Source organism: Acyrthosiphon pisum, chromosome X, assembly GCF_005508785.2.
Source record: "Acyrthosiphon pisum isolate AL4f chromosome X, pea_aphid_22Mar2018_4r6ur, whole genome shotgun sequence".
In the NCBI taxonomy this organism is placed as follows: Eukaryota; Metazoa; Arthropoda; class Insecta; order Hemiptera; family Aphididae; genus Acyrthosiphon; species Acyrthosiphon pisum.
The window spans coordinates 67,250,191-67,268,147 of NC_042493.1; the positions used below are offsets into that span (position 1 = coordinate 67,250,191).

A 17,957-nucleotide genomic window follows, 5' to 3' on the forward strand; every position below is an offset into this window, starting at 1 on the left:
TTTATTGAAAAATCTAAATTAACTAAAAAATCCTTTTTGAAAAAAATCCTAAATCGGATAAAAAAAAGTCATATTAATAAAAAAAAAATGAACTTGAATAAAAAACCATTTTTTATTAAAAAATGTAAATAGAATAAAAACCTGGTTGGATAAAAAATCTAAATTAAATAAAAATTCCAAACTTGGGAATTTCCCCAGCCCCCGAACCAACATTTTGACTTTGAAAAAAAACTAAATCTCTACAAACGAAAAAAATTAGATTACAAACCAATACAAACCAGCTACAAACGAATGGTGAAAAAAAAAATTCAAAATTCAAAATTTGAGCATTTCCCCAGCCCCCCCACCAAAATTTTGATTTAAAAAAAAAACTAAATCTCTACAAACGAAAAAAATTAGATTACAAACCAATACAAACCGGCTACAAACGAATGGTGAAAAAAAAATTCAAAATTCAAAATTCAAAATTGGGGGGGCTGGGGAAATGTACCTTGAAAAAAATGGCTTTTACACCAAAAGACCAAAAAGCTAAACAAAACTGAAGGAATTTGATTTGATGGATTTTAATCTTGAAAAAATATTATGATTGATTAATAAATTTTCTAGGTTTGAATAGAGGCGATTTTTAATATTCCTAATGTTGTTAGTAGTGTCTGCAAAATGATAGGTCGTTTAGTAGACTCAAAGCAGCAATTATTTTTATAATATTATTTTGAGGGGGGGGATAGGAATTACCTACCAAGATATCTTTTAATTCATATTTCATTAAAAAATTAATAGATTTTGTTTTTATAAGATACATATTTATTAGATATGTAATAAGTACTATAAAGATGTGTTGAACATACAATTTTTACTCTCATTACAATTATTTCCAATGCGATTTGAAAGTTAATTGATATCCAGTGAACTTCGTTCAAATATTCCAAGCAGTTGTACACAATATACGGTAAATACAGAAAACCATAAAATGAAATCTTATATCGTAATTATATTTTATTATAGCCTGTAAGTTGAATTAATATTATAAATTACAACAAAATAACTAAAATCGTTATTTTTATTTTTATTCGTTTCTATATATGGTGATAACTATAATAAACAAAGCGTTAGAAATTAAAAACCTCCCTTTTTAGCGATTTTTTTAAATTAAGTATTTTTAATAATTTCTTAAAATACAATTCCCGTGGAATTAAATAACTATTGAGAAAATCAAAATATGACCTTCCTAAAGTACCATATTGATCCAACTTGCTAAAAGATAAGGAACTATATTATGTTGAAATCCAAACACTCCTTTTGGTAGAAATTTTAAAATAAATTATAATAATTTGCAATAATATGAAAAATGATATATTGGTAAATGAGGGCTTCCTATACTTAGGAGATAAAATCATTATTCCTTACAAAAATGAGGGCCAAACAAATAGTATTTTGGCCAGGAATGTTAAATGAGATTGAACAATTCATTGGAAGTTGTAACACCTGTAATAAATTTGGCAATTCTAAGACAAAAAAATTCTCTAATACCCCATTATATTCCGTTCTACCCATATGAAAAAGTAGGAGCGGATATACTAACTTTTGCTGGTTCTGATTACCTAGTCATAGTCGATTACTTTTCCAAATGGTTTGACTTAATCAGTCTTAAGTATAAAACGGCTAAAGAAGTTATACAAAAATGTAAACAAACTTTTAGTAATCATGGTATACCTTATACCTAGGCTATTCATTGCGGATAATATGACTTTCAAGTTTCAACTCTTTTGAGTTCACATCTTTTGGTAAAGACTGGAACCTAACTCTAGTCACTTCAAGTCTGCATTACCCTCAAAGTAATGGTCTAGCTGAGAGATAAAAAAATCTCTAGAAACGGGAATTGATATTGAATCAATGCTCTTAGAGTATAGATGTACACCCATAGTCCGCTTACAAGCTTCTCCCTCAGAACTATACTTATAACTTACAAGACGTTTAATACAAGTTACAGCGCATAATTCATTGTTTTTTTAATATTATTGGATTTTTAATCATCATCAATTTATTCGCCTCTGAAGTTAATACTGTCAGTTGAATAATCTGGTTGGATTACCTACTTAATAGTATAATATTGAGTGTGTAGTGATTAAGTACCTATTGACAATACATTCATTAAGTGGAATCCAATTATTGTACATACTGTATTTATTAATCATTTATTCCTCAACATAATGTGTTTACGCTAACCGTATTTTCTGCTTTACCCGCACCATACCTATATAGTATATAATCTGTAACTGCACTTGAATACTTTAAAAAACTTCAGCCTATTAGCGTTATTGGCGCGGTGCGATTAGTGTGAAGCGTGTATACATACCGTGCAAATTTAAAACCGACACGCCATTATATTTTCTTTTGGCGCGGGATACAAAGACGAGAGACCCAATTTGCTTCGGGTAGAACCAAAACTGAATGTATAATCAGTGATTATACATTCAGTTTTGGTTTTAATTATTAATCACTAATGTGTTTAAAATATTTTTGAATATTTCATTACAAATATTACCTATTTCTTTTTTATTCTTAAATTAAAATGTTATGTTTTTATAGTTAATATGAAAGAAACATATTTTTTATTCTTCAAATTTAAAAAAGGTGGGTAAGTGGATATCACTCTGCTGTACATAAGGTTACAAGTGGGTCACTGTATAATGGATAGTATTAAATTTGAATTCAATGATATAATATCACTGTATAAGAAAAACGATTCTGAGCGGAGACGGTTTGTCAGTCTAGATATTAGACGTACATATTATTAAAGGTATACTTATCTATAGTATTATAATAATTTTCAAATTATCCAAACACAATATCCATTAGGTAACGCGTTATACATCAACAACAAACCGTGGTACTATATCATAGATATATAATAGTATACTTTAGAAGTTTCAAGTTCCCACAAATAATATTATACAATCACAACAAAATAACTAAAATAGTTATTTCAGGATTTTTAATATGTAATTTCGTCCAAATTTCGTCCAAAAGCGCCGTGAAAAACAAAAGACAAATTAAGAAAAAACGGGAATTTTTACGCAAAATCTGTTTTCGAGAAAATTGATTTTGATTTTTGGTGTAACTTTAAAACGAATGACTGTAGATAAATTAAATTTTCACTGGTCGTTTATATTTCCATTTTCTATACATGATAAAATTTTCAAAATATTATGATTTGTTTTGAGCTGTTTACGGACAATTTCAGTTTCCAATTTAATTAGTTTTTTTTTCTATGAATGTTATTGACTTTATTTGTTGAGTAAAAATACTTGAAAATTTAAAACAAGGCTCCTACTATATTGTTACAATGACATTTGAAAAATATTAAAAATCCTTAGTCACAGTTTTTTTTTTATTAGCATTTAAAGTTCAAAAATTGACAACATATGGAAAAATCACGAAAATTACCTAATTATGTTGAGTTTATAATTCGTAAAAATTTTTCTTTTTAGAACTAAGATTTTAAAATGTAATACAAAATTCCTTATAGGATAATCTACCTTTATCAAACAAAAAAAATGTCTATAAAAAAACTCAAATTAAATTTTTATGAGCTTTAGAAATTTATATTTTTACAACATTTGATATTCACTCGATATCTTACGTAACGATTTTCTTATTTTGTTGTAATTAAAAAACGAGTGACTGTAGAAAATTGAAAATTTCACTGAATGTTTATATTAGCATTTTCTATATACAATAAAATTTTGAAAATAATTTGACTCTTTTTGAGCTGTTTACGGAAATTGTAAGTTTTCGATTTTTTTAGTTGAAAAATATTAAAAATACATAGGCACAATTATTTTTTATAAGCATTTGAAGTTGAAATTTTGACAACATTTATCAAATTTAAAATTGAATAATTATTTTGTAGTTAAAAATGTATAAAATGTTCAACTTTTATATCTAAGGATTGACAATTTAAAACAAGATTCCACGTAAATATTTAATTATGTTACCAAAAATTCTAAGAAATACATAAGCACAGTTTATTTTTATAGTCATTTTAAGTTCAAATTTGGACGAAATTACGTATTAAAAAACCTGGAATAACTATTTTAGTTATTTTGTTGTGATTGTATAATATTATTTGTGGGTACTCGAAACTTCTATAGTCTACTATTATATATCTATAATTGTACCACGTTTTGTTGTTGATGTATAACGTGTTACCTAATGGATATTGTGATATGATTAATTTGGAATTTATTATTGATACCTATTATAGGTCAATTTTTTTTTAATACTATCGATAAGTATACCTATAATAGGTACCTATATGTCTAATATCTAGACTGACGAACCGTCTCCGAATCGTTTTTCTTATACAGTGATATTATATCATTGAATTCAAATTTAATACTATCCATTATACAGTGACCCACTTGTAACCTACTGTACAGCAGAGCGACATCCACTTACCCACCTTTTTATTATATATTTGGACTAGATTCAAATAAAAAATTGATTGTACTTTTTTAATGCAACACAAAAAGAAACAAATTTTAACCACACCAACTACATTTATGTTTTCAGTCCTAAGTCTGAATAAAGTGGGAAGGAAGTTTGTATTTGGTTTAATTTTTTTCATGTAGGAACTTACATTTGCCCGTTAAAATCGCCAGTGATTATGTACGGTGTAGGTAGTTGACTGATTATTTGGACTAGGTCATTATCGTTAAAATTTGTTTGATTAGGTAGGTTATTTTTATTCTTCAAATTTAAAAATACTATCATGAAGGATACATGTTATTTATTTTTAATTTTAGATTCTGAGTGGAACGATGAATGTATTGATTTTACAATGATGTGTGTTTTTTTTTAATTTTTAATTTTTTTTTTTTGTGTCTGTCATCACCTTTAAATGCTAATTAAAAAAAAAACTATGACTATAAGGATTTAGTTAAAAGAAACTAATTAAATTGGAAACTGAAATTGTCCGTTAACAGCTCAAAACAAATCATAATATTTAAAAATGTATCATGTATAGAAAATGGAAATATAAACAACGAGTGAAAATTTCATGTATCTACAGTCATTCGTTTTAAAGTTACACCAAAAACTAAAATCAATTTTCTCGAAAACATATTTTGCGTAAAAATTCCCGTTTTTCCTTAATTTTTCTTTTGTTTTTCACGGCGCTTTGAAAACTATTGGAAAAATTTTACTTTTGACCCCCCAAAGTACCAACTAGATTCACTTTCCTATCAGAAAAGATACTGTTGAAGAAAATCCAAGCACTTTTACTGTCCTAAAAGGTGATGACAGACCAAAAAAAAAATAAAAAAGGAGGCTAAGTAGATGGCGCTCTGCTGTACAGTAGATTACAAGTGGGTCACTGTATAATGGATGGTATTAAATTTGAATTCAAATTTCAATGTCATAATATCATTGTATAAGAAAAACGATTCTGAGCGTAGACAGTATGTCGGTCTATAGGTATAAGACATATTTTATACTTATCTATGGTATTAAAAAAAATTGACCTATAATAGGCACCTATAATAAATTCCAAATTAATCATATCACAATATTCATTAGGTATTTACTATAACGTGTTATATATCAACAACAAGCCGTGATACTATCATAGATATATAACATTATACTTAGGAGTTTCATGTACCGACGAATAATATTATACAATCGCAACAAATTAACTAAAATAGTTATTCTAGGTATTTTAACATGTAATTTCGTCCAAATTTGAACTTACAATGAGTATAAAAATAAACTGTGCTTATGTGTTTTTAGATTTTTTGGTAATAGAATTAACTACTTACGTGGAATCTTGTTTTAAATTTTCAATCCTTAGATATAAAAGTTGATAATTTTATACATTTTTAACTACAAAATAATTAATGAATCTAAATTTTATAAATTTTGTCAAAATTCGATCTTTAAATGCTTATAAAAATAAATTGTGCATATGTATTTTTAACATTTTTCAACTGCTATTGTAACAATATATCAGGAACCTTGCATTACATTTTCACGCTTTTTTCCCAGCAAACAATCAATTTTATTGATATTTATATAAAAAAAAACTAAACAAATTGAAAACTGACAGTGTCCGTAAACAGCTCAAATAAAGTCAAAATATTTTCAAAATGGTATGGTGTATAAGAAATGAAAATATTAACATTCAGTGAAATTTTCAAATATCTACAGTCATTTTTTTTTAATGTACAATTAAATAAGAAAATCGTCACATGAGAAAAGCATACAAGCAAGAACAAGGACAATCAAAAACTATTTTACAGTTTTTAAAAAACTAAGTTCCTAAATCATTAGATGTAAGTATTTTATAATATAATGTTTTGTCATAGTTTGAAATATTTAATTACTTTTATATTTTTAGTCCACACCAGTATCAACAGAATAATTATTAATAATTATTATAAACTTTTTTCTTTTTTTTTTTAAAAAAAAAAACATTGGTGGCTTAAGGCCGGCCGAACTCGTAGTCGTCGAGCCGCACGGGTAACTTACCCCTCCTAGCGGCTGACGGAATTGGACATCAGGTTGAATCTCGTCGTTGGGTAGGTTCTGGCTGTCACCCTCGTCGCTAGATTCGTCGCTGGATTCGACGCTGGAGTGAGCCCGGTCGTTGACCTCGTCGGCGTCTTCTTCCTCGGATAGGGACTCGTCGGCGTCTCCTCCGTCGGGTGGTATCGTGTCCTTCACTAGGGGTTGCGGCTCTGCTTCTGCGACATATACGTTTCCGTCGTCGGTGACGAGTATCTCGGCGAGTACGTCAGTCGACATGCGACTGTTGGTTTTGAAAACAATTTCGCCCCCTTACTTCGAATAATTGACGTGTGGCAGGTCGAGCCACGTACGACCAACCAATACATCGATTAGTATCGAGTCGTCCGGCACAATCTTTAACTTTTGGTTGGACCCCATCACGTCGTCAATGGTGACGTCGGCGACACCTTCGCCGATTGTCGTCTCGCCCGGTTGATCGACATTTCCCACCGTATACAAGGGACAAACGGCATCGCGTACGGCGATACCACACTCGCGGGCTATCGTCGAACGTATTAACACGGCGGAACTCCCTGAATCGATCAAACCAGATACGGGGTGTCCGTTTACTATCACACTTTTCGAGAACGAATTCTTCGGCCTCACACTCGCGATTACGTCAGCACGATACGCATGATCGGCCACGGACGCGTCTTCAGATCGTTCAGCGGTGATTCCCGGGCATCGGCCTCGGGTGTGCTGATTGGAGTTGCAGTTCGAGCACTTCATCGGTCGTCGTGGTTTCGGGCAATCCCTACTGATATGTCCCGTGCCACGGCAATTGAAACAATAAATCGTCGGACGTGTCGAAGAAACGTCCGTTTTTGGTTCGGACCTAAACGTCGACCATCCAGCGACCGGGCTGGATGTCGTTTTCGGTGGAACAGCGGGTACGACGTCAATGGGTTTTGCACTCGTCTGTTCAGTAGTGGACTCCTGGTTAAGGTCACTAGGGTTGGCAAACGTCGGGTCAACGGTCCCGAATCTTTCTTCACGCTTCGCGCGCATACGCTCCCAGTCTCGGATATCTAATAAGAGATCGCCGTGGTTGGACTGATGACGACTATACACCCAATCGGTCAGCGGTTGAGACCTCAACCCTTCGAGGATGTATTTGCGCGTACCATCGAACGGCACAACCCGAACTAGCATAAAAATAATCGATGGTCGGCTCGTTCAGTTCTTGAGTTCAGGCTTCGAGTTCACGCCTTAGATCGGCCTTACGCAACGTGTGCACGAACGTGGTCTTGAACCTCTGGACGAAGGTGTCCCAATCCCGGAACTTTTCCAACTGGTACCAACTCCGCGTGGCCTGCGAGACGTGCGATCGAACGTATTGAAAACGGTGTCACAATGGCCACTGGTTGACCTGAGCCATCCCGTCGACAGATTTGATCCAATCTTCCGCTTGGCTGTTCGACTCGTGTCCGGTGAACGACCAGATTAGCACTTAGCACTACGGGTGTGGCGAGCCCGGGGCCCCGAGCTGTGGACTGAACTTACTTTAGTTAGTTGGTTCATTTCATCCCTACTCTGACCTTAATTGGTTGGAGTAATCAGATCCTCCAATAAGGGGTTGTCGTAAGGCCAATCATCTTACACGCAAAACAATATGATTACGAAACAACGACTAATATTGCCTCGGAACGTGGAGATTACGGATTTATGTATTGGAACTTGGAATGTGCGATCAATGTATAGGACTGGAACATTGACGACAGTCGTATCGTGTCTTGAGCGATACAGACTGGATATAACAGCAGTTCAAGAAATAAGGCGGGACGGATCTGGTAGTATAAAGTCACAAGGAAATACAATTTTATATAGCGGTGGAGAAAAACATGAAAGAGGAGTAGGCTTTATTATTAAGGACAAAGTTTTGCCGAATGTTGTCAAGTTTGAATCAATAAGTGATAGAATATGGTATATGGAATTTAAATGCAGATGGTTTAATATAGTAATTGTAAATTGTTATGCGCCAACAGAGGATAAAAGCGAAGGAGTAAAGAATGCTTTCTACGATGAGCTGGACAGAGTATGTGATTAAAAATGAGCTATCTTCGGGGAAGCCAAAAATTATCATTGGTGACTTCAATGCGAAATTCGGAAGAGAAAGGGTATACAGACCAACTATTGGAATGAACAGTTTGCATAGTGAATCCAATGAAAATGGAAACAAATTGATTACAATTGCAGCAGCAAGAAACATGGTCATAAGTAGTACAATGTTTCCGCACAAAAACATTCATAAACAGACTTGGATATCACCCTGTGAAAGGATAAGAAACCAAATAGATCACATAGTTGTTGACAGGAGAATAAGATCAAGCGTTGAAGATGTAAGAAGTATGAGGGGTTGTAGTGCGATATCGGATCACTTCCTGGTAAAGGCAAAGTACAAACTAAAAATTTCAGTGAGATGGCAGAAGAAACAGTGTATCAAAAAAATTAACAGAGAACTACTAAATGGAAACCAAGCAAAGGAATATCAGGGAAAACTGAACAAATACCTTTCAAACGCTGAACATGAAGCAAATATAGAAGAATTATGGGGAAGAATAGAAAATGCGGTTAAAAGAACCTCAGAAGAAGTATTGGGTTATGAACCACAGAGAAGGAACAAGCACTGGTTCAATGAAATGTGTAGAAAGACCACGGAAGAAAGGGATAAAACGAGATTAAAAGTGCTACAGGACCCAAAAGAAGAAAATAAAAGAGAATTAGCCATGAAACAGCGAGAGGTAAAGAAGACAATTAGGATGAACAAGAGAGCATGGGAAAAAGAAAGAGTACAACTCATAGAAAGTAGTAGAAAGAATAATGATCGAATCTTCTTTGGGAAAGCGAATGAAGTTAAACATGGGTTTAAACGTAAAACATCAATGGTTAGGGGAGAAAATGGAACGTTACTGACCGATAACGGAAAAATAGCAGATGAGTTCAAAAAAATGTTTAACACACTTTTAAACCAGCCTAGTGAAAGGACAATTATAGAAGAACGTGCAACAGTAGAACAAAACATAGAACCACCATCAAGAGCAGAGGTAGAAGCTGGTATTGAAATGCTCAAAAGTGGTAAGGCAGCGGGAGAAGATGAGATAATTTCTGAATGCCTTAAAAAGGGAGGACAACAACTAATACACCAGCTACACAACCTAATTACTAAAGTTTGGGAACATGAAGAAATACCAAGATCGTGGCGTACATCTGTTTTATGGCCTATTCTTAAAAAGGGAGACCCCCATGAATTGCAAAAATTATAGGGGAATTTCCCTTTTGAACACGTCATATAAGATACTGTCTAATATTCTACTTACTAGAATAAAACCCTATTTACGAGAAATTATTGGAGATTACCAGGGAGGGTTTATGACAGGGAAGTCAACCCAGGATCAAATACATGTCATTAAGCAAATGATCGTAAAAAGCCATGAATTTGACAAAGATATACACCTCCTTTTTATTGATTTTAAGGCCGCATATGATATGGTGAATAGAGAGAAACTATGGAGCGCTATTTGCCAATTGGGTATACCTGAAAAGTTTGTAAGACTAGTCCGTGCTTGTGTACAAGGATCAAAGTGTAAAGTGAAGTTCGGAGATGCCGTATCGGAGGATTTTGAGGTGGTGACAGGGCTTAGGCAAGGTGATGCCTTGTCCCTAGCTCTTTTCAATTTAGCATTGGAATCAGTCGTAAGAGATACCCTAGTAACAGCAAGTGAAATTAAAATTGGAATTGACAAAGAACTAATTCTAGCTGCCTATGCAGATGATTTAGTGATAATGGCAGAAAATGAAGAAAATCTAAAGGAGACAACACGAAATTTGCTGGAAAATGGAAAGAGAATAGGATTAATTATAAATGAGGATAAAACAAAATATATGGTCGTAACTAGGAATAACCATATAGGGGGACACCTGGATATTGGGGAATATAAGTTCGAAAAAGTAGATGATTTTAAATACCTAGGAGTTGACGTCAACAAGGATGCAAATAGCCACGAGGAAATAAAGATTAGATTAGCAGCGGCAAACAGATGTTATTTTGGATTGGTCCCTCTATTTAAATCAAAGATATTATCATGGAAGACAAAAATAACCCTTTATAAAGTACTAGTAAGACCTATAGCTTTGTATGCATGTGGGACGTAGGCCACTACAAAATCGGATGAACTAAAATTGGCCACCTTCGAGCGGAAGATATTAAGGAGAATCTATGGTCCAAAAACAAATAACGAAGGAGAATACAAAATAAGAACAAATCAGGAGATCCAAGACCTATACGGAGAACCGAATATTAACGGAATTTTAAAAAGTAGTAGGCTGAGCTGGGCCGGACACGTGTGGAGATCGGAGGGGCCAATTGGACAGGTTACGAAATGGAAGCCAAATACAAAAAGGCCTAGTGGACGTCCTAGACAGAGATGGAAGGATAGAGTGGTCAAGGACTTGAGGGAACTTGGAATAGAGGATGGGGAAGAACTGGCAAGAGACCGAGACAGGTGGAGGCAAGTGGTTGTTGCGGCAATGGGCCTGAATGGCCTGTAAACGCCTAAGAAGAAGAAGAAGAAGAAGAAGAAGAAGATTACAATTTAAAGTTTCTTTTATTTTATATTTTTACTTGTTTATAATAAGTCAATAAGTGTGTACTGCATGTTTAATATTAAGAGGACGTGATACCCGCATGTGTTGTCTCTGTCTTACAAGTGCGTAACATAGCAAATTATACGCAAAGCAGAACACGTGTAGCACCGTTAGCTTAAAAATTAGAGTGAATGGTAAAACTTAAAAATCTAAAGGTAAGATTATTATCCAGACAACCTCATGGGCTTTTTATTATATTTTAATTTTAAAACGAGCTATGAGTATTTTAAAATTGTAAATTGTTTGTTACGCACTTGTAAGACGGAGACAACGCATGCGGGTATCACGTCCTCTTAACATTCATAAATATCATTATTCAGCTAATCAAAAATGTATTATTCAATCAGCGTACAACTCAGTATATTTTAGCGTATTTAGTTTTACCGCTCCTGAACAATATATTTTAGGTGAACAAATAAAAATGGTCATTAAACCCCCCCTCGGGTAATTCATGGCTACGCCATTGGTCAATATACCATATAAAATAATATTGCTAAAATTGTATACATTGTAAGGTGCGGTTTAAGCGAATTTCCAGAATTTTTTCTTCTTTTCTTCTTTTTCTTCTTTTTCTTCTTTTTATCTTTCTTATCATTCTTATCATTTTCATCATTTTTATCATTCTTATCATTTTCATCTTTTTTATCATTTTCATCATTTTTATCATCTCCATCTTTTTTAGGATCTATTATATCATATATCCATTTTAAATAATGGTATAGGAATACATGTAATGTCTGTATGTCAGGACTTCCACATTCATTCTTCCCCCCTTTGAAGTTATAATAAAAACTGCATACACCATATAGCTTGCCGTTGCAAATCATTGGACCTCCGCTATCTCCTTGACATACCACCTGCGTCGTTCCAGTAGCCGAACACAAAAATTCTTTCCAATTTTTACTTTTTCAAATAAAAAAAAATAAATTCAAATAAATTTATAAATAATAGCTGAATTATTTGTGTTTATTACAGGTTTCTTCCTGTAGGAGCGTTTTCACCATTTCTCACTTTAGTTTCAATTCTCCAGCCTTCCATTCCTTGTTTTTCTTTTTTATTTATATAACCAAAACCAATATTTGTACAGTCCACGGCTGCGCCGTTGGCAAATTCATCCGGATGGCCACCGATTTCTATATATTTCTTGACTTGTGTGAATGATTTTTTTAGCTAAATAAGAATATAATAATAACATAAATGTATTATAATACAATCAAATACAGAAATATACGAGTAGGTATGTGTAATGATATGCCCACACACCATTATAAGAAACTAAAATCTTACAGAATAATAAATAACGGCCAGACTATTGTTTGTAGAAATCGGTCACATCAAATAAAACCATTATCAACGACAATTAAGATATTGGCATGCAGTTATGACGTTATAACGTGGGAAGTGTGTGACTTTTTTTTATGATGCTGCTAGAGAAAAGGAAAGAAAAAATAAAGGGTATCTGCCGCCAAAGAATAATCTAGTTCCCAGGCTCACGATAACTTGTTGATAGAGTCGCCTACCACTCTCTGGTCAGCGTCTTCGCGTCGTCTCTTAAACCAGTGCATATGAGCACCAGTCATCGAGTAACAACGTCCAAAAGTCTTAAAACCGATTTCAACGAGCGACACTCTAGGCCCCTTATGTGAGCAATAATCAGTGTGTTTATAATTTCGATTTATACCTTTTTTTTAAAACATTATTCTGTGTATATAAAAAAAAAAACCTCTACAAGATAATAATTTACAGGCGACTACGGATCAGGTAAGGCAATTAATATAATATTTTATATTAATTGCATTTATTATACTACCTGTACAGTGTAGGTACTTGTTCTATATACAATTGTGTTGTATGGTGTATCTGATCTAATTCTCGAATAAACGATCTCGAGAGCCCTCCGAACACCAGGAAGAAGTAACAGCTTAGTTTTACGATTTTAAATATATTTATCGACAGAAGTCGCTTCTTATGTTTATATCGTACTTTTGATGTTATTACATATGTATGAAGTAGGTATTTTGATATACATATTGTATGATATAATAATTACTAATTAGTATACATAATAATAACATATAGGTACCTACCATTTATTTTATGAAAACTTATAACAGTGATAATTTGATTTCACAACGATAAAAATCTGATGATTTACAAACCAGTACCTAACTTATTTATATAATTATATTTCTAAAAATGAAGCATGCAAGCATAGGCGGAACCAGAATTCATCGGTTGTTGGGGGTTCAGTGTATTTATAAATAGTTGTATACATCAATGAATCAATGTTATTGAGCTGCTTGAATAAATCTATACAATCATGGTCGTAATTGAGAATGTTTTACTGGGTAGAGGGCTTAAAAAATTAAATATTCATGGTAAGCTCGTTGGGGTCTTTGCTACCCACCCCCTCCACATGCATACATATTTATAACTCTGAATTCATCACATATCAACAATAGTTTTTTATTATGTGCTATACAAATTAACTAGATTTAATATTATGAATAATACCGCAGTGTGTAAGTACACGTGTAGTGTAGTTTTTACATACAAAATTGCGAAAAGCAACGGACTCTGGGAAGGTGTGCTTACTACTGATCAGCATAAACTGGGACAAGTCTTAGGAAACATATTTTGGGTTGATTATGGTTGGATCGTCGTACTTTGCTTTGGACCGGGTTGATCAAAAACAATATGTTTATTGTAAATTATACAATTAGGTACATATAAATGAAAATTATATATAGCACAAGTACAATAGCAAAACTATATGTTTTTTTCAGAGGAAACGGTTGTCGAGAATTTGAGATGGTAATAAATAATAATATTATGTATACATTGTTATTGAATTGTCCAATATATTTTATAATGCTTTTATAATTATTATTTAAAAATTGTTTATCATCGATTTTCGGCGAAGTTGGACTTAGAATAAAAAATTACGACCCTTCTTGGTCTAGTTAGGTTGTACTTAATAAAAAAAATTAAGGACCGGCCTGGAAAGGTACAATCTTAGATTCTGGGTAGAGCTATATGAATGTATTGATTTTACAAAGATAAACAAATTTCGACAAAATCACTTTAGCTTTTTGGTGTATCTCTTAAACAAATGATCATAGATACATACAAGAATCCTAATATATTGTAACAAGGACAGTTGAAAAATATTAAAAATACATAGTAACACATTTTTTTTATAAGCATTCAATTTTTGACAAAAGGCGTAAAAATCACGGAAATGTGCAAATTATTTTTCTTTTTAAATCTAAGATTTTAAAATGTAATACAAGATTCCTCATAATTTATACCACACAAGCAACTGAGGATATCTGCACTAGGCCAAATAAACATTTTTAAAGTGCAGTAAATAATGTACCTAACAAGTTCTTCAAGTACCTAAGTGATATTCGGTATGTTAGGAGGAATATGTACAAGTCGAAGAAAGGGCTCGCTAGTCGAAGAAAGGGCTCGCCAGGCGAGAGACGCTGAATGTCTGAACGAGAAGTCTAGGACGGCTGGCTTAGCCGGTTCGAGAAGACACCGAAGTAAACATATAATCAAACAAATTATGTAAGGGACGGTCCGGTGCATGTCTCGGTTGTCCTATGTGGCTACGCCAATGTTAACTTTATGTAAGGCATTATGGAGCTTGTAGAATGTGCATACACATCAGCCTAGCTGAGGAAGGCATGCTACGGCCCATACGAGCCGGAACCACATGCTGTGTAAATATAAATAAACAATGCTGCATGGGAACCAAGTAATGTGATAAACGTGCGGCTCCCATGTAGTGGCTCAAACACACACAAAAAAAAAAATTGATAAATTTTGTTAAAATTCAAACTTTAAATACGTATAAAAAAAAATTGTGACTAAGAATTTTTAATTTTTTTTCTGCCTTTGAAATAATATATTAGAAGCCTTCTATTAAATTTTCAAGTTTTTTAACCAACAAATAAAATTGTATTGATATTTATATAAACAAAAAATAAAAAAAACAGGTAAGTGTATGTTGCTCTGCTGTACAGTAGAATAAAGTGGGTCATTGTATAATGGATTGTATTAGACTTGAATTCAATGATATAATATCATTGTATAAGAAAAACGATTTTGAGCGGAGACGGTTTGTCAGTCTGGATATTTTATATTGTTATTATTTATTTTATCATGTAAGTTAAATTAATATTATAATATTACAATTTTTTTTCGTTTCTATGGTGATAAACAAAGCGTTAGAAATTAAAATCCCATTTTTAGCGTTATTTCGTAATTGTTCGGTGGTTTTTCCCGTGGCATTAAATAACTATTGAGAAAATCGAAAAATGACCTCTTTAAAGTACCATCTTGATCCAATTTGCTAAAAGATAATGTACTATATGGTGAAATTGGAGTACTCCTTCTGGTAGAAATGTTGTATACAGGATATAAAAATAAACTAAAAATAAACACCATTGTAAAACCAACGGCTTCCTTGCTCCGCTCAGAATCTAAAATGGAAACTGAAAATGTCCGTAATCAGCTTGAAAAAATTCAAAATATTCGGAAAACGTTATGGAGTATAGAAAATGCTAATGTAAACATTCAGTCAAATGTCATGTACCTACGGTCATTTTTTTAAGAGTTGCACCAAAAACCAAAATCGATTTTCTCGTAAACAGATTTTGCGTAAAAATTCCCGTTTTTCTCTTAATTTTTCTTTTGTTATTCACGGCGCTTTTGAAAACTACTGGGTAATTTTTACTTTTACTCGACCCCAAGGGCGGATACAAGGTGGGGCAATAGGGGCAATTGCCCCCCCCCCCCGTTCACAAAAAAAATTTATTAAATATTCCATTTTGTAATTGTGACTAAAGCTCGCCAGAACATACCTTTTCGAGGTCATCGGGATGACGGACCTTTGTTGAAAAATAATGAAATATATCCAAAACTGAACGAAGGAAATTTTCGAGAAATATTAAAATTTCGATTTGAGTCTGGTGATATGGAATTAGAAAACCATTTAAAAAATACAAGTTCCAAAGCTACTTATATAAGTAAGACTACCCAAAATGAAATTATTTTCATATACAGTAAATTAATTATTGATAATATTTTAAACAAAGTAAAGCAGTCTCCATATTATAGTATTATGTTCGACGAAACAACCGATATGTCACATACATCTCAATTATGTTTAGTCATACGATATATTAATGAAGATTACACTGTTCAAGAAGATTTCCTTGGTTTTAGAGATCCACACAGTTATAATTTCGAAAATTCTGAAATAGAACCAAAATTAAATGGTAAAATATTAGGAGAAATCGTTTTAAAATTAATGAACAACTTCAATTTGGATTTTAATAACTGCGTTGGTATTGCTACTGACGGTTGTAGTGTTATGGCTTCAAAAGTGTGTGGTGCAGTAAAAACTATTCTGGAAAAGATACCCAGTGCGGTCAGATGTTCATGTTTTAACCATGGCTTGAATCTCGCAATTTCTAAAGGTTGTCAAATTCAGTCCATCCGGAATAGTTTTGGACAAATTAAGGAAATTATTTCATTTTTTCACGGAAGTTCGAAACAAAATGTTGTACTACAATCTGTTCTACATTCCTCATTACAGTCGCTTTGTGAAACTAGGTGGGTTGAGAGGCATACAGCAATGACGCAATTTTTGACTGGAATTTCGGAAATTATGGATTCTCTTCATAAAATAAGCAATTGGAATGATCGAGAATCATCTAGTAAAGCCAACGTTTTATTGAATTCAATTGACTGCGAATTCGTCATCACTCTTTATGTTGCTTCACATATATTTTCAATTAAACAACCATTAATCGTAATTTTTCAAAAAAAAAATTTTGATAAACAGTCTGCAGTTAACTACATAAATAAAACTATTGAAATTTTAAATAAACTTAGATTAGACGGCAAAACAGAGTTTAAAGATTTGTACTTGAAAGCTGTGGAACAAACGGATAAATTAGAGATTACTGTGAAAAAGCCAAGAACAATATCAATACAGCATCACAGACAGAATCCAAAGATAACAAATGTAGAAGACTATTTCCGTGTAACAGTATACATTTCGTTTTTAGATTTTAAGATAACTGATATGAAATCCAGTTCACAGAAGAAACATTGGGCCTGTATAATCTTGGAATATTTGTGCCAAAAATATTAATTTCTAAAATACAAGACAACACAATACAAATATTTGAATCTATTTGGAATCAGTTTCTAAATATACATGAATTAAATGGCAGATTTGCAAATAGAGAAGCTTTTATTGGAAAGTTGCAAGGGGAAATGATTTGGTGGAAAGAATATTGGAATAGAGAAAAAAATGATATTCTTGATACAGCTCTAAAATCATTAGAACATTGTGATAAAGATATGTTCCCAACAATACATATACTTTTAAAGATTTTAGCTAGTTTCAGACAGAAAAGAGTTTTTCCGCCCTTAAAAGGATAAAAACTTGGCTGCGGTGCAATATGTTAGAAGAAAGACTGTCAGGATTGGCGATTATTCATTGTCATAGAGATGAACATGTTGACATAGATGAAGTCATAAACATTTTTTCAAAAAATAACAGAAAAAAAGATTTTGTAATTTAAAACATTTTATTCATTTGTATAAATATATAAAATAAACTTTTTTCATAGGTATATACTGAATGTTTCATATATTTAAATGTATGTAAGTACCTACCTAGTTAAAAATTAAAATTAAAAGTAAGAGTATTATAAAACAGT

General features: G+C 32.6%; 3 protein-coding genes across 3 annotated transcripts; 2 read left to right on the forward strand and 1 right to left on the reverse strand.

Annotated features, from left to right (window-relative positions):
* Positions 1-8,182: 8,182 nt before the first annotated feature.
* On the forward strand, positions 8,183-8,617 carry LOC103307926 (craniofacial development protein 2-like). Its single transcript, XM_008180432.1, has one exon. It carries the CDS (start codon positions 8,183-8,185, stop codon positions 8,615-8,617), a length of 435 nt encoding a protein of 144 aa, XP_008178654.1.
* A 91-nt stretch (positions 8,618-8,708) lies between these two features.
* On the forward strand, positions 8,709-9,833 carry LOC100574305. Its single transcript, XM_008180433.1, has one exon. It carries the CDS (start codon positions 8,709-8,711, stop codon positions 9,831-9,833), a length of 1,125 nt encoding a protein of 374 aa, XP_008178655.1.
* A 1,724-nt stretch (positions 9,834-11,557) lies between these two features.
* Positions 11,558-12,850, reverse strand: LOC100574384 (uncharacterized protein PF11_0213-like). The gene is made up of 2 exons (XM_008180421.2): positions 12,188-12,850; positions 11,558-12,117 (listed from the first exon to the last, which is right to left on the reverse strand). The coding sequence occupies exons 1-2, from the start codon at positions 12,250-12,252 to the stop codon at positions 11,682-11,684; spliced, it is 501 nt and encodes a 166-aa protein (XP_008178643.1). The 5' UTR covers positions 12,253-12,850; the 3' UTR covers positions 11,558-11,681.
* Positions 12,851-17,957: the final 5,107 nt, after the last annotated feature.